The 25,672-nt window shown below is 39.9% G+C and overlaps 1 protein-coding gene across 1 annotated transcript in view; it reads left to right on the top strand.

Annotated features, from left to right (window-relative positions):
* The window catches only part of LOC135704807 (serine-rich adhesin for platelets-like), a 301,896-nt gene extending 288,974 nt beyond the window's left edge, over positions 1–12,922 (top strand). The window contains exons 7-10 of the mRNA XM_065226324.1: positions 11,282–11,403; positions 11,462–11,727; positions 11,786–11,877; positions 11,942–12,922. Coding sequence (XP_065082396.1) covers positions 11,282–11,403; positions 11,462–11,727; positions 11,786–11,877; positions 11,942–12,889 — 1,428 coding nt within the window. The 3' untranslated portion in view covers positions 12,890–12,922. The remainder of the gene's footprint in view (positions 1–11,281; positions 11,404–11,461; positions 11,728–11,785; positions 11,878–11,941) is intronic.
* The last annotated feature ends 12,750 nt before the right edge of the window (positions 12,923–25,672 follow it).

A 25,672-nucleotide genomic window follows, 5' to 3' on the forward strand; every position in this document is an offset into this window, starting at 1 on the left:
TATTCCTCACCGGTTATCACTTCGATTTCGTCCGGTAGATCGATGATGGGTCTGAAAACAATTCCTCTGGTTATTTAACGAGAACAAATAGCATATTTCCACCTACCTACAGTTAATTCACATTCAACGTTTGAGACGGAGGAATACGAAAAAAAATCACTTCCAACACAGTAACAGCAGCAGCCAATCCGCACAGAGAAGCAGATGAAAATCCACACCAATGCCGCTGGTGACGGAAGCCCCCTTTGAAAACTTTCCCAGCATCGTTCGAGCCGTTTTCTGAACAAATTTTGGAATTTACATGGCTTCAATAGCTGAACGGAACACGGACTGACGTCTAATTTGTAAAGGGGGTAAACTGAGTAAGCTGAAGAGTAGAAATCGATGAACATCGATTAAATTTTGAGGTACATTGAATTACTCGCGAGTTACTCGCTGCAAAAAAGCAGCTCGGAGTAAAGCTGTCTCACCCCTTGGTCCCAGCTCTCTTCAAGTGATTCCATATTGATTGCAACGGAACGATTGCCAAGTAGGTCGTCAAGGGAGCCCTTCCAAGTTTGCATCCTCCTGGAATTTCGCAGCCAATCCTGCTACCTGTTAATGAACATACAACTATCTCTGTTATATTACCGTCTGTTTACACCCCTTCGATTGCTGGAAAGGTGACAACTATTGTCACTTAAAATCGTCACTTCAATCCGAATTTTGTCACCGAAAAACGACTGCGAGAATAAGGTGAGCGATCATCGGGTTTATCCGAAGTGACTTTTCTCACCTCACTCGCCAGAATAAGCAGAATTTCAAAAGAATTCAAATGGTTCTGAGATGAATTCAAAGTTAGGATCGTTTACAGAGTTGTGTACCTGTACCATTTAGATACTCAGTATCATTCAACGATGATAAAACGCAGAGATCAAAAGTTAATATACATATACTGCAACCACTATTATCTCACGCAACGTCAACGAGCTAAGCTTCCAATAACCATTAGTTTTAAAATTACAGCGTACACCGTAGCAGATAGCAGACAGTGCAGTGCATATTTTGATTCGCAACGAAACTATTCAAACTAACTCAGCTTGGCAAAATATTTAGCCAAACCATGATCCGAAAAAACGATGAAATTTTCGCCTTAATTACATTTTACCCCAGGATTTGAGGATTCAAGCGGGATCGAATGAACGAATGTGTACATGCTAAGCTTAACCCATGCAGCTGAAGCAACCGTCGAAAAAATAAAATAAACGATGATATGAGAAAAGTTTTTCCGTTTGCGATATTCTGAGAGGATGCCATGTCAGGGTAGGGTAAATTACCCAGTGTTTGGCTCAATTACCTTCCAATTGACGTTGACGGCACCACCGAAAAATCGTCTCTCCTAGTAAAGATTGACAGCTTCTTATGGGAATTTTCAGTGAAGTGAAAGGATAGTACGAAGTCCGCCATGTTTCACGCACAGTCTGACATTTGCTTATGGATTTTACCATTGGAGTAAAGAGCTACAGAGTCGCCGTCAACGCCAATGGTCATATGTTTCTACAAGGCTTTGAAAAATTAAGCTCTTCCAGGACAGGCCGATTTTTCAAATCCGTTGAACGGTTGTTCCAAAATCTGACTAATGACCCTGATAGGAAGAACTCAGCAAATCTGTTCTCACCGCTCGCCTAACCAAAAAGCTGGCGGTTCACATATTATTAATTGATGTTGTAAGTCTATAATTACGCCCACAAAGTTTTCGCCGGAGTTATGACGGTCAGGCTTAGCCCCCGTAGTGATGGAGTTTTAACAGTGCACGGAACGGAAGACAATTTTCCCGCGCACACAAGCTAGTAGAACCACTCTAGAGACACACATAATTGAACGCCATCGAGGGAACTCGTAATGAAGTCATTTTTCACGCAGAGACATAAAAGAGACGGAATCCACCGAAAGTCGTAAAGGAAGCGACGTAGTACCTACTACATTCTGCTTTGTTAGCGGAATCATAGTCTGCACTTCCTACCATCACCTCCAGTAGGATTCCTTTGTCCTGCTTTGTTCCGGCTGATGGTTGGATTGCCCACGTTCGTGTTCTGGACGATGACGACAATGTCGACATTGCAAGAAAATATAAATCATTCATCCTTTTGCGTTCATTCTTTACGGCTCAATCGTGACGAAGGACTTTGTTGGATATGAAGCCCGCTCCGGGTGAACATTTTTCACAGATTCAGGAAATAGGCAACGGATTTGATTTGACAAATTAAAGCTTAGCATGCCGTATTTTGGAACATCAGATAACCTGTAAATCTGTGGTAAATATCACGGCCGTCATGTGACGATGAGAAAACAGGTTCTCTCACTGTCACGTTCTGTCATGACAAAAAATTCGATGAGACGAGCCAGAAGTTCCGGAAGCTTCCCTGAAATTCTGAGAATTTCTTTTAATTTCTCAGTACTTCATTTAAGTAAGCTGATTTGCCAGAAGTTCCCGTAATTTTCTTGATGTTTTCATAACTTCCTCAAAGTTCTCGTAACTTCCCTGACATTTTCTAAGCTTCCCAGAAGCTACCGAAATTTTCCCAGAGTTTTCGTAAGTTCCCTAAAGTTTTAACTTCACTGAACTACCCTGAAATTATTGAAGCTTCTGGGACGTTTTCGGAATTTCTGTCAAGTTCTCGAAGCTTCCGAGAAGTTTTCGGAATATTTGGTAAGTACTCGGATCTGTTGATGAGTTCTTGGTAAGTTCTCGGAGCTTTTGGGCGGTTTTAAGAACTTCTGAGAAGTATTCCAAATTTCTGGTAAGTTTCTTAGAATGTCAGAATTTATGGAACGATCTTGATATTTCTGGAAGTTTCTTAGATCTTCTCGGAAGTTTCCGGAATTTATGGGAAGTACTCTGAACTTCTGGGAAGTTCTCACAATTTCTGGAAAGATCAAGGAATTTTCAAAAAGTTTTATGAACTTCTGACAAGTTCTTGGTATTCTTAACACATCCCGGAAATTCTGAAAACTCCACAGAAGTTCCGAGAATATCCCAGAAATTGTCTTAACTTCCTTGAAATTCTGATAATTTCTTTGAATTTCTCAGTACTTCATTGAAGTCACTCACAATTTCCTTGAAGTTCTTAGAGTTCCCTGAAGTTCCCACAATTTTCTTGATGTTTTCATACATTCCCCAAAGTTCTCGAAGCTTCCCTGATATTGTCTGACCTTCCCAGAAGCTCTCAAAATTTTCCTGGAGTTTTCGTAAGTTCCATAAAGTTTTCATTTCACTGAACTACCCTGAAATATTTGGAGCTTCAGGGAAGTTTTAGGAACTTATGGGAAATTTTCTAAATTTTGGGAAAGCTCTCGGATCTTCTGGGAAGTTTGTGGGAAGTTCTCGGAATTTCTGGGAGGTTCACGGAACTTCTGGAAAGTTTTTCAAATTTGTGGAAAGTCCCCGGAATTTCTGGACAATTCTAGCAATTTGTTTTTTTTTTTTAAATTTCGGAGGAATTCAAGGACTTTATATAAATTTGTGGAAGGTATCCGTATTTTCTCCGAAGTTTTCGGAATTTATGGGACGTCCTCTGAACTTCTGGTAAGTTCTCACAATTTCTAAAAAATTCTCGGAATTCCTGAAAAGTTTTATGAATTTCTAACTAGTTCTCGGAATTTGTTGGAAGCTCTCGGATCTTCTGGGAAGTTATCGGGATTTCTCAAAACTACCCAGAAATTCTCTTAACTTTCCTGAAATTTTGAGAATTTCTATTGATTTCTCAGTACTTCATTTAAGTTTTCTATGTTCAATGAAGTTCCCGCGATTCTCTTGATATTTTCATAGCTTCCCCCAAAGTTCTCATAGCTTCCTTGACATTGTCTGAGCTTCCCAGAAGCTACCGAAATTATCCTGGAGTTTTCGAAAGTTCCTTAAAGTTTTAACTTCACTGAACTACCCTGAAATTGTTGAAGCTTCTGGAAAGTTTTCAAAAATTTTGGGGAAGTTTTCAGAATTTCTGTGAAGTTATCGAAGCTTCTGAGATGTTCTCGGATCTTCTGGAAAGTTCTAGAAATTTCTGGGAGGTTCTCAGAACTTCTGGGATGTTTTCAAAAATTTTGGTAAGTTCTCGGAATTTCTGAGAAGATTTCGGAATGTATGGGAAGTTTTCAGAATTTATAGGAAGATCTTGATACTTCCGGAAAGTTCTCGATATTTCTGGAAGTTTCTCGGATCTTCTCAGAAGTTCTCGGAATTTATAGGACGTTCTATGAAATTCTGGGAAGTTCTCACAATTTCTTACTGGCGACATCGCTCTAATGAGACAACGAAACCCTACCCCCAAGCTCCTCCCCTTTTCCTATCCTTCGACAATGTACCCCTCTAACCTCGGGTAAGCCGCGAGTATTCGGCCCAACTCCTACTAGACAGAGAATTAAGTAAATTTTATTCCAAACGAAGAACAATGAACTATCGGCTCCGTAAATCTAACGCGATTGAGCCTTACAAATAATAGTTCGGTTCTGTAAAGATCACGGAATTTCTAAAAAGTTCACGGAATTTCTCGGGATTGTTCTCTTAACTTCCCAGAAATTCTCTTAACTTCCATGAAATTCTGAAAATTTCTTTGGATTTCTCAGTGCTTATTTTAAGATATCTGAGTTTCTTGAAGTTTCCGCAATTTTCTTAAAGTTTTTAGAAATTCCCCAAAGTTTTCGTAACTTCCCTGACATTGTCTAAGCTTCCCAGAAGCTACTGAAATTTTCCTGGCATTTTCAAAAGTCCCCTAAAGTTTTAACTACACTGAAATTATTGGAGCTTCTGGTAAGTTTCGAAATTTTTGGAGAAGTTTCCAGAAATTCTGAGAAGTTCCCGAAGCTTCTGAAAAGTTATCAGAATATCTTGGAAGTATTCGGATCTTTTGAGGAGGTTCTTGGGAAGATCTAGGAATTTTTGGGAGGTTCTCAGAACTTCTGCGAAGTTTTCCAAATTTCTAGTTAGTTCTTGGAATGTCTGAGAAGATCTCGTAATTTCTGGGAAGATCTTGACATTTCTGGAAGATCTTGACATTTCTGGAAGCTTCTTGGAAATTCTGGAAGGTTCTCGGATTTTCTCGGAATTTCTCGTAATTAATGGGAAATCCTCTGAACTTCTGTGAAATTATCACAATTTCTGGAAGTTCTCTGATCTTTTGGGAATTTCTCGAGACTTCTTAAAACACCCCAAAAATTCTAAACATCCCATAAGTTCCGAAAACTTCCCTGAAATTCTGAGAATTTATTTAAATTTCTCAGTACTTCATTGAAGTTCGCGCAGTTTCCTTGAAGTTGTCTGAGTCCCCTGAAGTTCCCGCTTTTATTAATAAAAAAAATCATTGTTTCACTTTTCTACGTGATTGGTGATATCCTTATAGTTTGTAATGCAGTTACGAATAAGGGTTGACAAATGATTCCCTGAATTTAAAGAGTTACGAGGTCAAACATTTAATTCTTTGAGATTTCCTGATTTTCTAGGTTTTTTCCAGGTAGTCGACACCCTGTTACTTGAAGTTTTCAAAACTTCTCTAAAAATCTCTGAAATTATTGTACCTTCCATGAAGTTTTCAAAATATCGCTGAAGTTCTTGGAAGGAGAAATCATAAGAATTTTCTAGTACCAGTTAGAAGAAACCTTCGAGTCTGGAAAAAACGAAATAAACTTCAAGGAGTAGTTGCAGGAATCTTAAAAAGTCAGAAGATTCTTCAAGGAGAAATCATATAAAACATGTTAATTAAACTGGAACAACCTTCAACGGAAAGATGGACAAAAGTTGCGTGGAAAATTCCAAGAAAAGTTAGCATAACATTTCGGGAGTAGTCTTAAGACACTTTCAGGAGATTACAGAAAAAAAATCAGGAAAAGTTGAAGGAATCTTCTGGAGGATGTTTAAAAAGATTCTCCGGGGATGTCAGAAAAATCTTCAAAAAAAGAAATCCGAAGACATTTCCCGAGGTAGTTGACCATTTATTGATGGATTTAAATTCTTTTCACAACCTTTGATGCATAATTGATGTAAGATGTGTTTGGTATGAAGATTATAGTAATTTATCATAAGTAAACTACTGAAATCTTTTAGGCCGCAATCAACCAATAACGTGCTCACTTGCTATGACTATCGAGAGAACAGAGAGACGACCGGTTGCGAGGTTATAAAATAGCTTACCTGTACGTTTTACTTTAAATTTTGCGCTCATTTTTATCAAAACAATCACACCAAAATCAGAGATGTCCCATTTTTTAATTACTCGATTAACAACTAATCGATTATTTTTTGTTCGCTGTGCTGCCATTTTTCCACGAATGAGAGTGCAGCACATGTTTGAAACGATCGGTGATGATCCTGTGGAGATGTCGGCATGATCTAACCGATTATAAATAGTTTACTTTTCGGTTCGTTAATCGATTAAACGATTATTCGAATGAAAATCGGACATCACTAGATGAATGTGAAACGTCATTTCAAATATAAGGCCGTTCATAAATAATGATACAATTTGAAAGGGACCGGGGCTAATCACAAATTACGTCTCCATGGTAACTGAAATAAACAAGAGTGTTCACCGGTTGCTAGTGGTTAGCAAAGCATGCAAACAACTCAAAGAAGACATTAGCTGCTTGTTGTATTGGAATCGCTCCCTGCGCCTCACGTACACACTAAGATTTTGGTTCCGTTTTCGGTAAATTTTACCGAAATCAGAACAGCTGAACCGTTCGGTAAAACTTTGACCTTCATTTTAAAGGCTATTGAATTTGAATAATTAATATCATAATATCAAAACATTTTCAACCTTGTTAAAATGATCAAATCTTGTCATTTTAGTGGAGATTTAGTTTCAAAGTAGCTGAAAAGCAATTGAATTGAATTGCAATAATTTTACCGAAAAGTTCAGCTGTTCAGTTTTCGGTAAAAATTACCGAAGTCGGTGATAATTTCTAAGTGTGTAGTGTACCGCTCATTGTGTGAATCACTTTCCCAAAGATTAGATTAAAAAGAGTGTGCAAAGCAGTGCTGCAAAATTTCGACAATACACGGTGATACTCAAAATTCTGCTTTGGTCACTCGTTTGAGCTATCAGTCATCGTCAAGGCAAATCATGTCAATTGTCAGTAGCATTTTTGTCAGTGACGAACATGTGCTGATTTGTTTATTAGCTAAATTTGAAATGAAATTAAATGGCTTGAGCAAAACAATTACATGGAGCCATTAAAGTGAATAAGCATCTACGTCCTGAACCGCTTGGATAACAATAATGTGTCTCAGAATGCAAGAAACTACACTTTCTCTAACCGGGTGAATCTTTGTCATTGACGAAAAAATTAATTGGGTTTTTACAAAAGATTTTTTTGAGGATCAAGTCTATCATTGACTATGTGAAAAACAATTTTGTCAATATCGCGTAAAAGTCTGTCAATGACAATGACAAATCTCAGCACTGGTGCAAAGCAAATGGGAGAACCATCGTTCGAAGACGTTGACTGGTGTCTGCGCTCCATCGATGAAGCAATTTCCCGGGCCAGGGAGCTACATGTGCCAGTATTCAGACATTTGAGTAATACTCTGAACCTTGACAGGCACACTAAAGACCTCATTAGATTCCGCAACACGATTCGTAGGCAGTACCAGCGTACTGGTCTGCCTATCGTGAAGACCAATTGCAACCGTTTGAACAAAATCATCCAAGCCAGGATGGAGGATCTCAGAAATGCGCACTTTGCAAACAAAATTCACTCTCTCCCAGGTGCTAAGCCATTCTGGAAAATGGCAAATATTTTGAAAAATAAGCCGAGGCCCATTCCTCCCCTTTCCTCTCCTAACTAAAATTCGGATCCATCTTTGCTAATAACCCCAGTTGAAAAGGCCAATGCTCTTGGGCAACACTTTGTGAATTCACATAACCTTGGCCACGCCATGGTGAGTCCCCACGAGCCTGCAGTATCAGAGGCAATGACTAGAGTCGCTGCCACCCCCGTAGTTGTCCCTGACGAAAGTAGAATATCGTCTGATGAGGTAATAGCAGCGATTAAATCAACCAAGAACATGAAGGCCGCTGGTGTCGAAGAAGTGGTCAACCTCGAGTTGAAAAACTTTAGTGTTGACTTCTTCAAGCACCTTGCAGTGGTCTTCAATAAGTGTTTGATGCTTGGCTACTTCCCTGCATGCTGGAAGTTAGCCAAAGTCATTCCAATTCACAAGCCTGGCAAAGACCCTACCAGTTCCAAAAGCTATCGCCCCATCAGCCTCTTGTCCTCCATCTCGAAGCTATTCGAAAAACTGATACTCAGCCGTCTGCTGGTGTTTTCAAATGATAATAACATCTTTCTCAAAGAGCAATTCGGGTTTAGGAAAGGCCACTCTACCATCCACCAACTCGAACGGGTTAGTAACATCATCAAGCGCAACAAGTCCGTTTCCAATACATCTGCCATGGCATTATTGGACGTTGAGAAGGCGTTCGACAATGTCTGGCATGATGGTCTGGTGAACAAGCTGCATAGATACAACTTCCCGATCTTCCTTGTAAAAATCATCAAAAACTACTTGTCGGGCAGATCATTCCAGGTCTTCTTGAACAATTCTCCTTCTGATACGTTCAACGCTGATGCTGAGGTTCCCCAGGGTAGCCTCCTTGGTCCTATCCTCTTTAACATCTTCACGTCAGATGTTCCTCCGCTTCCGGGTGGTGGTATTTTGGCAATGTTTGCGGATGACACTGCCATCATCTATAAGGGTCGAGTGATCCGTGCTCTGACGAGAAAGCTCCTATCAGGCCTGTATGTTCTGTCCGACAATTTCAAAAGCTGGAAGATTTGTATCAAGGCAGCTAAAACACAAATCATACTATTTCCGCACTCCAACTCACCTCGGCTTGTTCCGCCTGGTAACTCAAAAGTCCACCTTGATAACACTCCCATTGAATGGTCGAGTGAAGTCGTCTACCTTGGTCTCACTCTTGACAGCAAGTTGCTATTCCGGTCCCATGTGGACAAAACATCCACCAAGAGCAACATCTTGATTAGGTCGCTCTACCCACTTATAAACAGAAAGTCCACCCTTTCCCTTAAAAATAAGCTTGACTTCCACAAGCAAATCATCCTCCCCACCATTGAGTACGGAACGCCAATCTGGGAGAGTTGTGCTATGTGCCATCACCTCAAACTCCAAAGGATCCAGAACAAATCCTTAGAATCCTTAGGATGATCCTAAACAGTCCTACACGGACCCGAAATTCTGAGGTCCACCGCCTGGCTGACCTTCAGCCTCTCGAAGAGCGACGAACAGTCTCCTTGGAAAGGTTCAGAGACACCTCTCTGAGATCAGATCTTCAGATCATACGTGATCGGCACGTTAGTTAAGTTAGACGTGTAGTTAGGTAGGTTATCGAATTTTTCAATTAAAACAAAACACACTCCCAAGGGGTATTCTGTTAACTAGATGAAATACGCAAATACTAAATTAGAATATCCAATGAACAAAGATGAAGAGCCAGATAGACTAATCAATTGAAATGTAAAATCAATGTTTACATCATAATCAACAGAAATAAACGAAATTTTACTGCTACTAAATGGGTGTATTGTGCGATGCATATACAAAGTTGCTTTGCAAACGCTCTGAGGCGCTTTCCAGCCATGATTGTGCCAAATGGACTGAGACATAAATGCTATCCTACATTTGGTCTTCTGACGGACTAGGGTCATTTTTGAACACCCTACGTCTTCAAAAATGGAATGGTATTAAATCCCCAATCATTTTCACTTACGGACTAGGATTTTTTCAGGAATCGCTTAATCTTGAAAACAGACTGGAATGTTACTACATTCCCTATGTTCCTCATGTGCGGACTAGAATTGCTAGATTCCTTCGTTATTTTACCAGGTGTAAGGACTGGAATATTTCCCTGAGTCACCCTGGGTTTTCCGTAAGCACAAATAACGAACTAGAACATAGTTCCCTTCGTTTTGTTTTGCTTTACTTGTACGGTCTAGAAATTTTCCCTTGGTTTAAGTCAAATCGTTTTCTTATGCTGAGTAATAACCCAAGTTTATCAATATTTACCATCGGCATCTTTGATAACTGCACCGTTTCGACTGCGTCGTTTTCCACAGGCTTCGATTTGCCTCCTCACCAATGTAACAGTGCTAAATAAAACTCAACTGTCTTGCTCTAGAAGTACGATCCAAGTGCCAGATTTATTATGCAATACCTTCTACATTTGTACAATCATCGTAGCCTACTACGCCGGGTACCTGGGCAATCCACAATAACTTTTATTAATTGGATGGATCTCATAAAATTTGGAGCCGGATGGCTCCAATTGTTCCAACAGCAGTGTTATAAAACCTCTGGTTACGCTTTAAACAGCCAATTACTCTTTGGTGAATCATCGAAATGGATATCTCAAAACACGACAAATCACTCAAAGAATGCTTTAAGAACAGTTGAAACCTAATTACAGCACCAAATTAAACGCTTTTCATGCAAAAATTTCCAAAATCGCAGAAGAAAAACACGCAGCAAAAAATAAACATGCCAGCTTTCCAGCGTGGCCTACTCAATTTTTTCAACAAAATTTCGTCAGGAGTACTATGATTATTATCAGCGGTACAACTTGCATGCAAGCTGATTGATCTTCGAACCATTTCGCAGCAAGTGAATCGTCAATCAGCGATCAAAGCGAAACATTTTCCAAAAAGCAATTTTTCCACAAAAGTGTTTTCGCCAGGTCCTTTCTTTGTTGCAAAAATGAGCAGATTTTCCGCACAGAGACTACAGAGGCATACAGAAAGCGAATTATGGATGGGGAGCAAAAATTGGAGAACATGGCTGAAAAATGGGACAGTTACTAATTAATCACTTAGTCTAGCAGTTTTGGGACGTCCTTCTGCCAGGGATTTCAAACAAATGAGGCAAGAAATTTCAGATTTCAGAGTGGTTTAAACTGCTCGAATATGATACGATCCATTATAGTGAACATTTGCTGGTTTATGAATCGAGCTGCAAGTCATCGCTCGTCTTAATACCCCAGGCAATCATTTCAAATAAAGCAAATATACGTCCCGATTAGCACCATCAAAAATGTGCTCTCCGTCCGTTTTCCAAGTGTGGAATGTTTCGTAAATTTTTAACAAGATTTACTCTCTACCGTTTCCGACTCGAGCCTACACAAAGCTACATCGCATAGGCAACCCGCACAGCATACCATCACATACCATCTGCCATCCGGCTTTCAGTTGAAACAATTTAAATCGATTTCTCCATTTTTCCTTTGTTCTCACACAGCCCCGCCTGGCCGACACCCGCCGGTCGGCCATCCACTGCGCCGATATGGACCTCGAGTACTACCGGCTGCGAAGCTTCAGCATCACATCGCACGGGATTTGCAATCTGGGTGATTCGATGCGGTTAGCGTTTTAGATTCGATTTCGGAAATTTGAATTGATTTTAATTTTGGGATTCCAGAAGTCGTCGATCCCGATCGATTAACTCGGTTACGTCGGTCGGCTCAGCCGGTGGAACCAAGAACCGGAAGGGAAGCAGCAGTTCGCAGAAGCAGGACGTTCCGATGGCAGCTTCCGGAGAAGGTAGCGTGGACAACTTGGATGCCGAGAAGGAGAAAATTCCAGCCTTCAAGGTGGCCATGCTGGGAGCCTCCGGGGTAGGCAAGACGGCGCTAACCTATCAGTTTACGACTTCCGAGTACATCTGCGCGTACGACTTGAGTTTGGGTAAGTCTGGGAATGAACTTAATTCAAGTGGTCGGGAACTCACTGGAGTCGATTTCAGATGACGACTACGGTCAGAAGACGGTTTCGGTGCTTCTGGATGGACAGGAAACCGACCTGGAGATTATCGACCACCCGGCGTGTGAGATGTCGGTAAGTAGCGGGTTTTGGCTGTGTTATTAAAATGTGCAAATTTTAACGACCCAACTTCAAACAGGAGGAAGCATTCTGCTCAACGTACCACATCGACATCTTCGTGGTCGTCTACTCGGTAGTGGACCGAGGTTCGTTCAAGAAAGCCGAAAAGATCCTGCACTTTCTGAAAGAAACGGAAATGCTGCTAACTCGCGGTGTGATTCTGGTTGGCAACAAAACTGATCTCGAGCGTCAGCGAGAAGTTCCTACACAGGCCGCGAGGCGGCTTGCAAAAGAAACCGGGGCCAAGTTCATCGAAACCTCCAGTGGCATGGACTACAACGTGGACGAGTTGCTCGTCGGAATCGTAGCCCAGGTGAAGCTGAATCCTCAACGAATTAACCGACTAACCGACAAGCAACGCCACAGCATAGCCGGATCAGTTGAACCTCCGGTCAAAACACCCATCAAGGGTCGCAAAATGGCCATGTCGATGCGAGAATTGCCAGCTCGGGACGCCACGAACCGTATACGGCGAATCGTGCGGCGTAGCAGCATCGGTAAGCTCGGTTCCGAAGATGACGATGACTACACTCTGGACGATAAGCGGCTTCGCAAGAAAGCTCAGGACTTTCCCGATGAGGATGATGCCGAAAGCGACGACGAACGGTCCACGGATAACGAAATGAACCTGCTGCAGCGGAAACGCTATGACCTTCCAAGCACGTCGACGCAGAACCTGAACAGTGCGAATGCGCGCTACCAAAAGCGAATGTCCTTCGACGGCCAGATGCAGGAGGATCTCGGCGCTCAGCAGCAGGAGGCACGCGAGCAGCAACGAGGCTCGCCGCAACCGAACGTCCGGCGGTTCAACTTCATAGATGACAAATCGTGCTCGGGAAGTTCGACCGCTGCTAACAAATTCGCCAATCGCACCAAGCTGCTGTTGACTTCGTTTTTGAAGTTCAAGCGGAATCTGCGCGTCAAACGGCGCAGCTCCGGCAGCTGTAGCGATCTGTTCGTGATTTAAGTGTAGTGTGAATGAGTCGGTAGATGTTGCACCAATATACGTTTAAGTGGGTGTAAGTGTGTTTGTTTGTATATATTTGTGTGAAGATACACACTCATGAGCACTCTTGTGTGTTTTCGGGGGGAGAAAAAAAAACAAAACACAGCACGTCAACAAAAGGGATCAAAATTAGCGGTTTTCAGTTTACGATATTTCAGTTGGTAGGCCCAAAGAAGGCCAATATACAACGAAATATGAGCGATTAGAAGAGAGTAGTAAAAAAAGCCAGAAGTGTGAGTGGTTAATATATACATAGTGAGTACTACTTAACAATTAATGAAAAGTTTGTTTTTATGCTTGCAATCTTAGTTATTCGTCTGCATTATGTTTAAGGGAGGTGAGGGATGCTACTATTTAGATCAGATTCTAGCAGAGTGTAAACTGGCAACACGGTTTAAATGTTTTTATTGACTTTTTGATTGTTGGAATTGAGCAAACCTTAATAAAAATCTATAATCAAAAGAAAATACACGAAAATATAAATTTGTTGGTGAGGAAACGAAACTCAATAAAAGTAAAAGCGAATCAAAAAAGAAAGTAAACACTATTACTGCATACACTTAGGGAGATAAACGTTTATCAAACAACTTCTCTTTACATGTTGGGAACTTTGTAAAATATGAAGCTTGGGAATTAACTTTAAAGAACAGATGGAATACAGAACACGAATAAGAAAATGATTGGTATAAGGTTTTCAATTTACAAGACTCGAATAAAAGCGCACCAAAATCGTACACATTTCCCTGGGTTTACTTAGGGCTCAAAGGTCTGAGAAATATTGCTATAGCAGGTTGAATGAACAAAATGCGCCGGAGTAAATTACTTTTGCTTATCTCACTTTCGGCAGCCGTATCTTATGTCCAACCCACTCCAAATATATGGCCTTATTACGAGTGTCACGAAGTGAACTGACCACTTGTCACTCACGGTTAAGTGATTCCCGTGTAAATCAAATGGGATTCATTTCACCGTGAGTGATAAGTTGTCACTTCACCGTGAAGTGACATCGATAATAAGGGCCATAATATCCATTCTGTTGCTACTTTTGAACCGACTGTTAATCATGACTGATTGACTAATTGAATTGCGAGCGGGGAGTTGCTCAAATGATGGATTTTGATTATCTTATTGAGATTTGAGATTTAGGATATATTTAATGAATCAAGTTATAAGTGATTTGCGAGCTGGAAATTGCTCAATTGAAGGAGAACTGGTGAAACAGTTCCATGATCTTTGAAGTGTCTGGCAACTTTGTACTATCTCTGCGCCTGCACCCATTTCATATCATCATATCAAACCATTTTTGTTGATACATATCAATTTTTCGATTCGGGTAATGACAACCACGGATTTTCGGCGCAGACCTGTCATAGATTCCCCAAAACCAAGGTTAGATTCCGCAGCAGCCGACATCCGAAAAATATTTAATTCCACGCATCCACATTTCACAGAGTATGGATTGCGATATGAAAAAAATTGAAAAAGGCGTTTATTGCAACAGCTTACGAAAGGTATTTCCTATTGATTGGTGTATTTGGATTTTAATTTCATCTATAAATGACAAAGTTATAAGCATTCAAAATCTTACACCTTTTCGTGGCGGTCGTAATTTTAGATTTTCGATTTACCCCCAGTACCTTCCCGTAAGATGTAGTCTACGTCAAAAATACTGAAATTGCAATCGTTTCACTGTAGCTTTGTGTGGGAGGTAACGCAAGAAAGGAAGAGAATCGGCCCTTTACCAACAGATACCCTGTTTGTGTTTTAAATCGGCTTGGCAACTTCTAACTGGCTTTTATGCGGGATTACGACTATCGATCGTTCCGGTGGCAGTGACTGGTGGTGAGAGGCAACAGCGATGAACACAACCGCCAGCGGGAATAGATTTTCACTGAATTTGTTTGAATACACCTGCTGCTTGGTGACACCGTTTCCACATCCACCGATGTCAGCAACTGAACCACTTCGCCTCGTTTCTTCTTGTTCAGTTCGTACCTTGGCCACCTTAAACCGTGCATCCGCGTTGTCCCTCTTCGCTGTCAGGTATCCATCGTTGATGTCCGCAAGAGTTCCAGCGATTTCAATACCAGCAGCTTGCCCCGGTGGCTTTGGATTAAAGTGCAATAAGATGTGTTGCGATACTGCTTTCTACCGAACTCTTTGTCAAATATCTGCAGCGGTTGGAAGAACTCGATCGTCTTCTCGAGAAGATCCTCCGGTCGGGCCAGTGCCTTTGAATCATCGTCTTGGTTCTCGTATTAGCTCGGATTCCATTGCTTGTTGTGTTGTTCCTTCTCATTGAAAACAAAACATTTGAAGTGTCAGATTAACCGGGTTGCCAAGAATGCCATTACTCACAACGACAAAATTCAGTCTGATGACTAACACTCTCGGCACAGCTGCAGCACACTTAAAAAAATGCCACAACATGAAATAACAATAGGTACACTACCAGTCATAAGTATGGAATCGCTTAGAAAAGTATTGCAACACTCATTTGAATATTGCATCACGTCCTAAAAAGTATAGCATCACCTATATCTTGAAATCCTGGTTATCTGCAAAGGTGCTGTCTTTGTGGGAAAACCGACCACCACCAGGTTACCACAGCGGAAAATACCCGACAAGAGGAGGACACTATACGGGCAATCGCGTTTCGAGGGAAGAAAAATAAACAACGGACTGCGGTCAAAGTAAACATTATGGTATCGCGGTACATTGGAGACTATTTATTTATCACGTATGCTTTCTGTCTTTGTCGACTCACACTCAGTCAATCTCGACGCAGTGGTGGCGTGCCTAAATATCGCCCCGACCAACACTTCTCCTCGATATTGGCACTTCGACCAATCGATCGTTGATCAGTCCAAAATCGTTAGAAAAACTTTTTCTTCACGTGTTCAGTAAGCTCGGTCAGAAGAACGATGAGAAGATTGGAACCCATCTTCACCGCCACAAAATTCTTCAGGATCCAATCGTTGAACCGGACAATCATGAAAAATCTCATCCGACTCTGAATACTCCTCCTGAACCGGTTGCTCCGTTCATCACCGAGTCATCAATTTTCGAAACATTCCGACAATCCGGAATCATTCCAGGCCTGTGCTATGCAAACTGACAGCTTTCCGTATAACGAGCTTCCTTGGTTAGCCTCGCACCCTGCGCCGGGTGTTCAGCTTGTACAGGTTCTCACTTTCCCTTTCGAACTCACAACTGTGCACTTCGAAGAATCAAAATTCATCCTCAGGCCTTTCTGCGTCGTCTTTCGCACCGACAGCAAGATGCTATCCAGATTGGGAATCAATAACACATCTTTGAAGGTTATGTCTCTAACGCATCGGTCACTATCGACGCACTTCACAATGCCTTCACCGATGCCGACCGATTTCGTAACAGTTCCATCGGCAGATCTGTCCAAGTTTCGAAAGAACGCTTCATCGTTCGTCATGTGGCTCGAACCACCACGCCACCACTGTCTATATCCCACGAACTACTGCACCGATTGCTTCCGATCGTGAAACAAATCGGGCTTTCGTTCTTCTCCCGTTGCATCAATCTGCAATCACGACGAAAGTGACCAGGCTTCCAACAGTAGCACACTTTTTTCCTTTCGTTCTTTGTTCTGCATCAACATCGCTTTTATACCAAATTCACACAAACGTTCTCCAAGTCGTTCGACTCGTCGCAAATTGCCGTCACCAATCCGCCGTATGATTCTGGAAGGCTGCGATAAATCAAGATGTTCCTCCACATTCCCTCCTTCCACCATATTCAAGCTGCAGATCTTCCGAAGCAGTGACATACGAGAAGTCATCGACGCTTTGGTGTGGAATTTCTTCAGGGCCGATTTGGCGTTTTTCACTATCGTCAACTGATAATCTTCAAGCAACAGAACGACAGTTGCCAACGCCTTTTGATCAGCCTTCGTCCAGGTGGAAGTAACAGGTTCCGCCCAACAAACAATTGAGAGCTCTTATAAAACACCTGAGTTGATCAAACGTTGAATAATAGCTTCCAGAGTTGAACAAGAATGTAGTTGTATTGCCATTTGATTAAAAGTTTTAAAAGCTATTGGAGCACTCCTAAATGATTATTTACGTTCGGTTTAACTATATGCTTTATAAGACCTACGATAACTTTTATAGCACCTTAGTTAAACTGATTCACAAAAGCTATACAGAACGTGGAATAAACGCATCAAAACAAACCATTGGGAGCTCTTATACAACACCTGAGTTGATCAAACGTTGAATAATAGCTTCCAGAGTTGTACAAGAATGTAGTTGTATTACCATTTGATTAAAAGCTTCAAAAACTGCTTGGAGCACTCTTAAATGATTGTTTACGTTCGGTTAAACTGTTTGACAGGAGCTTCTATAGGATGTGGAATAAACGCATCAAAACAAACCATTGGGAGCTCTTATACAACACCTGAGTTGATCAAATGTTGAATAATAGCTTCCAGAGTTGTACAAGAATGTAGTTGTATTGCCATTTGGTTAAAAGCTTCAAAAACTGCTTGGAGCACTCTTAAATGATTGTTTACGTTCGGTTAAACTGTTTGACAGGAGCCATAAAGGATGTGGAATAAACGCATCAAAACAAACCATTGGGAGCTCTTATACAACACCTGAGTTGATCAAACGTTGAATAATAGCTTCCAGAGTTGTACAAGAATGTAGTTGTATTGCCATTTGATTAAAAGCTTCAAAAACTGCTTGGAGCACTCTTAAATGATTGTTTACGTTCGGTTAAACTGTTTGACAGGAGCTTCTATAGGATGTGGAATAAACGCATCAAAACAAACCATTGGGAGCACTTATACAACACCTGAGTTGATCAAACGTTGAATAATAGCTTCCAGAGTTGTACAAGAATGTAGTTGTATTACCTTTTTGGTTAAACGCTTCAAAAGCTGCTTGGAGCACTCTTAAATGATTGTTTACGTTCGGTTAAACTGTTTGACAGGAGCCATAAAGGATGTGGAATAAACGCATCAAAACAAACCATTGGGAGCTCTTATACAACACCTGAGTTGATCAAACGTTGAATAATAGCTTCCAGAGTTGTACAAGAATGTAGTTGTATTACCTTTTTGGTTAAACGCTTCAAAAGCTGCTTGGAGCACTCTTAAATGATTGTTTACGTTCGGTTAAACTGTTTGACAGGAGCTTCTATAGGATGTGGAATAAACGCATCAAAACAAACCATTGGGAGCTCTTATACAACACCTGAGTTGATCAAACGTTGAATAATAGCTTCCAGAGTTGTACAAGAATGTAGTTGTATTACCTTTTTGGTTAAACGCTTCAAAAGCTGCTTGGAGCACTCTTAAATGATTGTTTACGTTCGGTTAAACTGTTTGACAGGAGCTTCTATAGGATGTGGAATAAACGCATCAAAACAAACCATTGGGAGCTCTTATACAACACCTGAGTTGATCAAACGTTGAATAATAGCTTCCAGAGTTGTACAAGAATGTAGTTGTATTGCCATTTGATTAAAAGCTTCAAAAACTGCTTGGAGCACTCTTAAATGATTGTTTACGTTCGGTTAAACTGTTTGACAGGAGCTTCTATAGGATGTGGAATAAACGCATCAAAACAAACCATTGGGAGCTCTTATACAACACCTGAGTTGATCAAACGTTGAATAATAGCTTCCAGAGTTGTACAAGAATGTAGTTGTATTGCCATTTGATTAAAAGCTTCAAAAACTGCTTGGAGCACTCTTAAATGATTGTTTACGTTCGGTTAAACTGTTTGACAGGAGCTTCTATAGGATGTGGAATAAACGCATCAAAACAAACAATTGGGAGCTCTTATAAAACACCTGAGTTTATCAAACGTTGAATAATAGCTTCCAGAGTTGAACAAGAATGTAGTTGTATTGCCATTTGGTTATAAGCTTCAAAAGCTGCTTGGAGCACTCTTAAATGATTGTTTACGTTCGACCAACCACAATTTTGTTGCTAAAAATAGCACAAGTGATAGGCACGTTTATATGACCATAAGGCAATGATTATTCGACTGCAAGAGAAGTCACTCAAGATGAGCTTCATATACTTCTCTCATATGATCAAAATATGTATTCAAGAATAGAGCAGATGGAAACAGAAGCGGCTGGCAATCCGGGATCATGAGTTCGAATCTTGCTTCGAGAAACCCTCGGTGGAGTAGAGGTAAATTATATATATAGGTGTTTATTAATAAATGCAAACATTAATTTAAGACATATATCATATAATCAACGATAACATTTCTAGATAAATTCTCTCAATTAATTATTAGGGAGATTAATCGAAAGAATATCAATCAAAGATTAAACCGATGCTAGTTACTACTTCCTCCATGATCACAGAATGTGTATTATGGCATAATTACATATTTTTTCAATGTGCACAAATAAATTAAATTAATAAAAACTGTACAAGCAATTATTTTGGCGTACCACAACAATTGTTAAATTAATTTTAATCTGTGAATATTGTGAGTACTTACACAACGGTTATTAAGGAGTCATTAAAAAGTGCTATAAACGCTTTTCACCGCTTGCTGTACAATGATTATTTAGGAGTCATAAAAGAGTGCAACAAATGCCTCTCAGGTTCACTCTCTACTAAATTTCAAAGCAGCTGTCAAGAAGTGTCTACAAACGTTGTATAAGAGCTTTCACCAAAATAATAAAGCTTGAGTTTAAATATGTATCTATAAACGTTGTATAAAAGTTGCTTCTATCCGGTTGTTAAGGAGTCATTGAAAAGTGCTATAAACGCTTTTCACCGCTTGCTGTACAATGATTATTGAGGAGTCATAAAAGAGTGCAACAAACGCCTCTCAGGTTCACTCTCTACTAAATTTCAAAGCAGCTGTCAAAAAGTGTCTACAAACGTTGTATAAGAGCTTTCACCAAAATAATAAAGCTTGAGTTTAAATATGTATCTATAAACGTTGTATAAAAGTTGCTTCTACTCCTATACCGCGTAGACATATAATGCTGTAGTTGAACAGGTTCTCCAAACCAGTGTAAACAAGAGTTTTACAGAAGTTGTAATAAACAAATTGTACAGTTATTATTCAGCATGCAGTTGAATAAAATCACAATGGAAGCGTTTCTTCAACAAGAAATTGATTTTGGGCAAACGTTTTACTGAATACGTTAGACAACACCTTTGTGTTGCAGTTGTATAGGTTCTCCAAACGAGTGTAAACAAGGGTTTTATAAAAGTTGTGGTGAACACATTGTGCAATTATTATTCAACATGCAGCTGAACAAAATCAAAACGAAAGCGTTTCTTCAACTGGAAATTGTTACTTGGGCGGCTTCACATCGTTCACCGCGATCCACAACTCGTCCCTCTTCAGCAACATCTCCATCCGCATTTGCCAGCTGGAGTAATTCTGGTTGCTAAGACGCGGAAATATCACTTTCTCATTCATTTTTCTTACTATTCGGAGAAACAGCACAAGAGCTGTTTATCAACACAAGCGATACACTCTTCTGCCTGCGTACACTATTATACGAACAAAACTGTTTATTTCTTTACTCAACCCGGTGATTGCAGCAATTGGCGTTGACGAGAGCTCTGTAACTCTTTACTCCTATGGAAAAATCTCATATGTAACTGTCAGTCTATGTGTGCAACATGGCGGACTTTTTCTTATTCTCTCACTCCAACGCAAAATCCCATAAAGAACTGTCAAAATGTGTGTGAAGCAACGTCACTTCGGGACTGGTGTCAAGGCGAATTGAATTGGCGTTGACGGCGACTCTGTAGCTCGGTAGCTCTTTACTCCTATGAGAAAATCCATAAGCAAACGTCAGACTGTGCGTGAAACATGGCGGACTTTGTACTATCCTTTCACTCCACTGAAAATTCCCATATAAAACTGTCTATATTTGCTGGAAGAGCAAATTTGTCGACGGTGCCGTCATCGCCAATCCAGAAACTATTTTTCGATCCCGCTTCGCACCGGCCAATAAACAAACGAACACAGCCCATCAACTGTTCCACCGACGGCACTGACACCAACAATCAATACGAAACTAACGATTTTAAATTGGCTCACCACTTTAGTAGCCTATTGGTCCCAAGCAAACGATTAACGTACCCTATTCTAGTTGAAATTCTATTACTACACTATGTTTGTTTTGATTCGCTATGAAAGTTTGACAGATAACATCAGGGGTGTGTGGATTCATGCAGAACATGCAGGGGTGAGTGAAATAGCTTGGAACTGCTTGGGACCGTTGTTCTGGTACTGAGTGAGCCAAAAATAATTATGATTTTCTTCGGGACCCAGTGGTCTTAGAGTTACCTCTATGCTGACACTACCGTTTCTAACTATAGCGCTCTTCTTCACGAACAACACGCAGTTTTCAACAGATAAACACTTTTCTTCGAGCTCATCTGGGTCCATAACCTGTGGGAAAACCGACCACCACCAGGTTACCACAGCGGAAAATGCCCGTCAAGAGGAGGACACTAAAGAGCCTGAATTTATAAAGAGGCGACATCTTATCCATTTGACAGGTCTTCTGCTCGATTGGAATGACTTTTCCTATGACTTTGATAGATAATCGATTGTTCCAATTTTGACATTTCGTCTCTTTATAAATTCAGGCTCTTTAGAGGACACTATACGGGCAATCACGTGTCGAGGGAGGAAAAGTAAACAACGGAGTGCGGTCAGAGTAAATTCGATAGTGAGCATGCATAAGGGCGTAAATGCAATGATCGGTTCTCTTCGTCGAGTTTCTCTTTTGTTAATAACTCGCTAGATTTAACGTTTCTCGGTGCGTTTGCTGTTACTTTTGATAGCCAATACAACCTGTTACAAATCTGCATTGAACAAATTCTAAAAAATTGTTTCGTTTGGCTTAAGCAATGCAAAGAGAAAATCGATGAAGAGAATCGATCATCGCGTATACGCCCTTATGCATGCTCACTGTCGAATTTTATTGTATCGCGGTACATTGGAGACTATTTATTTATCACGTATGCTTTCTGACTTTGTCGACTCACACTCAGTCAATCTCGACGTAGTGGTGACGTGCCTAAATATCGCCCCACCAACAGTCTTCAGCAAAGTTGTTCAGAATACCAAGGGCGTCCGGAAGGTGGACAGTTTGGTTCGAAATTATGGCACTACGTGGCGCGACGACCTAGAAAGTTTGTAGAGATGAACCAGCCTCTGGCTGAAAGTGTCGCTAATAAAGATAACCTAACCTAGAAAGTTTGAGTCTTCAGCATAGTTGTTCAGAACACCAAGGGCATCTGGAAGATGGTGGGTATGGAATTCTCTCACTATTCGAGTCTTCAGCAAACTTGTTCAGAAGGTCATGGCTGAGCGGATTGTGCTTAGTTCGTTTCGGAATTATGTCACTACGTGGCGCTTGAATATGAAGTGAATATGAAGTGAACCAGACCTGAAAAACTTGGTTTTTTGGAGTGAATTCGAACTGAAAAGTTTGGACTTACTTAAATATGAAGTGAACCACACTTGAAAAGTTAGGAATCACTCAAGGGGTAGGTCACTCCGCACACCAATCTTGTGTCATCTTTTTTATCAGTGTGCCGATTGTGCCGGTCATAGAGCAAGCTGCGAATGTTTGTAAAAAACCCATCCCGGCAACCCGGTATTTCTGACACCTTGAATATTTTAGTTTTTTAAGCAAGGATAAATCGGATTGAAGATGACGTGGGAAGTGGCGAGTTTGCGAAATTTTGGTGTTTTGTGTTCAAATGGTAATAAAAGTCCTGTATTTTAGTGTTTTATAATGCCCTCAAAGGCAGACCAGAAACCTAGCTTTTCGTGATGTGAAATGCATAGGTCTATCAGCGGCCGGAAAGAGTTGGAACCGGTGGGAAGCATTGTAGAATACCGACTATAGAGGATGATGAATAGACATCTTTAATTTGTTTTGTGTGATTTGCAGCATTATTTGAATTAATGGTACTAATGGGGTCTGATTAACTGCCTCTTTCTCTTGAGCCCACTCTAGTTTTTTATCACTTCCGTAAGTACTGCATCGCTTTGTAAAGTACTGAATAATTTAAGAAGAGTTTGGAAGCACTTCAGATAGTAATGAATAATTTCAGAAAAGTTCGGAATCGCATCGGAAAGCAACATTTCGGAAAGCACTGATTCACCTCAGAAGAGTTTTGAATCACTTTGGAAAGTGTTGAATCGATTCAGGAAAATTAAAAATCACTCCTGAAAGTACTGAACATTTTTATAAATGTTTTTATCCATTTCGGAAAGTACTGAACCACTCCGGAAAAGATTGGAATTATTTCAGAATTTTCGGAAGAGTTTGAAATCACTTCCGCAAGTGATTCACTTCGAATAGAAATTAATCACTTAAGACAAGTTTGGAATCACTCTAGAAAGTTCTGAATCACTTCATTTAAGTTTGGAATCACTCCAGAAAGTACTGAATTACTTTAGAAATTTTGGAATAACTTTGGAAAATTCAATTCTTTCCAAAAAAGTTTGTAATCACTTCCGCAAGTACTGCATCACTTTGGAAGGTACTGAATAATTTAAGAAGAGTTTAGAAGCACTTCAGAAAGAACTGAATAACTTTAGAAAAGTTTGGATCACATCGGACGGTACTGAATCAGTACTTCTGCAAGTACTGAATAACTTCAGGAAGTACTGAATCAGTTCAGAAAGTACTGTATCATTTCAGACAAATTTGGAATCATTTCAGAAGGTCCTTAATTTTATCAGAAAAATCGTAAACATTTCGAAAAGTACTAAATCTCTTTATAAAACTTTGGAATCACTTAAAAAAGCTCAGAATCACTTCTGATGTCACTAAATTGCTTAGAAATTTTCGAATCACTTTGGAAAGTATTTAATCATTCCAAAAGAGTATGTTATCACATCCGCAAGTACTGAATCATTTTGGAAAGAACTGAATCATTTAATAAAAGTTTTGAATCACTTCAGATAGTATTGAATAATTTCAGAAAAGTTCGGCATCACTTCGGAAAGTACTGAATCACTTTAGAAAAGATTTCAATCACTTCGGAAAGCACTGATTCACCTAAGAAAAGTTTTGAATCACTTCGGAAAGTGCTGAATCGATTCAGCAAAATTTAGAATGACTTCTGAAAGAACTGAATCTCTTTAGAAATATTTGGAGTCACTCCGGAAAATATTGGAATTATTTCAGAATTTTGTGAGGAGTTTGAAATCACTTCCTCAAGTGATTCACTTCGAATAGAAATTAATCACTTAAGACAAGTTTGGAATCACTCCAGAAAGTTCTGAATCACTTCATTTAAGTTCGGAATCACTCCGGAAAGTACTGAATTACTTTAGAAATTTTGGAATCACTTTGGAAAATTCAATTCTTTCCAAAAAAGTTTGTTATCACTTCCGCAAGTACTGCATCACTTTGGAAGGTACTGAATAATTTAAGAAGAGTTTGGAAGCACTTCAGAAAGAACTGAATAACTTTAGAAAAGTTTGGAATCACATCGGACGGTACTGAATCACTTTATTCAATTTCGTAATTGCTCCGAAAAGTATTTAATCAGTTCATAAAAGTTTGAAATTACTTCTGCAAGTACTGATTCACTTCTGCAAGTACTGAATCAGTTCAGAAAGTACTGTATAATATCAGACAAATTTGGAATCATTTCAGAAAGTCCTTAATTTTATCAGAAAGAACGTTAAAAGTACTTAATCGCTTTATAAAAGTTTGGCATCACTTAAAAAAGTACTGAATCACTTCAGAAAAGCTCGGAATCTCTTCGGAAAGCACTAAATTGCTTTAGAAATTTTCGAATCACTTCGAAAAGTACTGAATCACTTTAGAAAAGATTTCAATCATTTCGGAAAGCACTGATTCACCTCAGAAGAGTTTTGAATCACTTCGGAAAGTGTTAAATTGATTCAGCAAAATTTAGAATGACTTCTGAAAGAACTGAATCTCTTTAGAAATGTTTGGAGTCACTTCGGAAAGTACTGAACCACTCCCAAGAAGATTGGAATTATTTCAGAATTTTCTGAAGAGTTTGAAATCACTTCCGCAAGTATTGATTCACTTCGAATAGAAATGAATCACTTCAGAAAAGTTCAAAATCACTCCGGAAAGTACGGAATTATTTAAAAATTTTGGAATCTTGCAAAGTGAATTGAATTATTCCTAAAAAAAAGTTGGTTATCACTTCCGCAAGTACTGCATCAGTTTCGAAAACAATGAATAATTTAAAAAGAGTTTGAAATCACTTAAGAAAGAGGTGAATAGCTTCAAAAAAGAACTGAATCACTTATGCAAGTACTGAATGACTTAAGAAAGTATTGAATCACTTCAGAAAAATTTGGTATTATTTCAGAAAGTCTTTAATCCCCACTCCGCACACCAATCTTGGGTCCACATTTTTCTCAGTGTTCCGCAAATGTGCCGGAGGTATACCGATTGTACCGGTTATAGAGCAAGCTGTGATTTTTTGTAAAATACGAATATTACGGTATATTTGGCAACCCAGTATTTCTGGACAGCTTGAATGTTTTGGCCTGACTTCTGGAATACGAGCTGACCGATACGATTGCGGTGCTGTGTGAAAAGTCCATCTTATTCTAGACAACCAGCAGGAGCAGGATTTTTTCCAAAGAATGACATTGATTTTACAGTCCACCGTGGAATCGCTGTCCTATAGGAAAGCGTATGGACCGATGCGGAATATCCACAGATGGCCACAAACGGAGAATGTTACTGAAGACGATT

This window comes from Ochlerotatus camptorhynchus, unplaced genomic scaffold (assembly GCF_037179485.1).
Source record: "Ochlerotatus camptorhynchus isolate MF236.1 unplaced genomic scaffold, CSIRO-AGI_Acam_v1.1 ptg000248l, whole genome shotgun sequence".
In the NCBI taxonomy this organism is placed as follows: Eukaryota; Metazoa; Arthropoda; class Insecta; order Diptera; family Culicidae; genus Ochlerotatus; species Ochlerotatus camptorhynchus.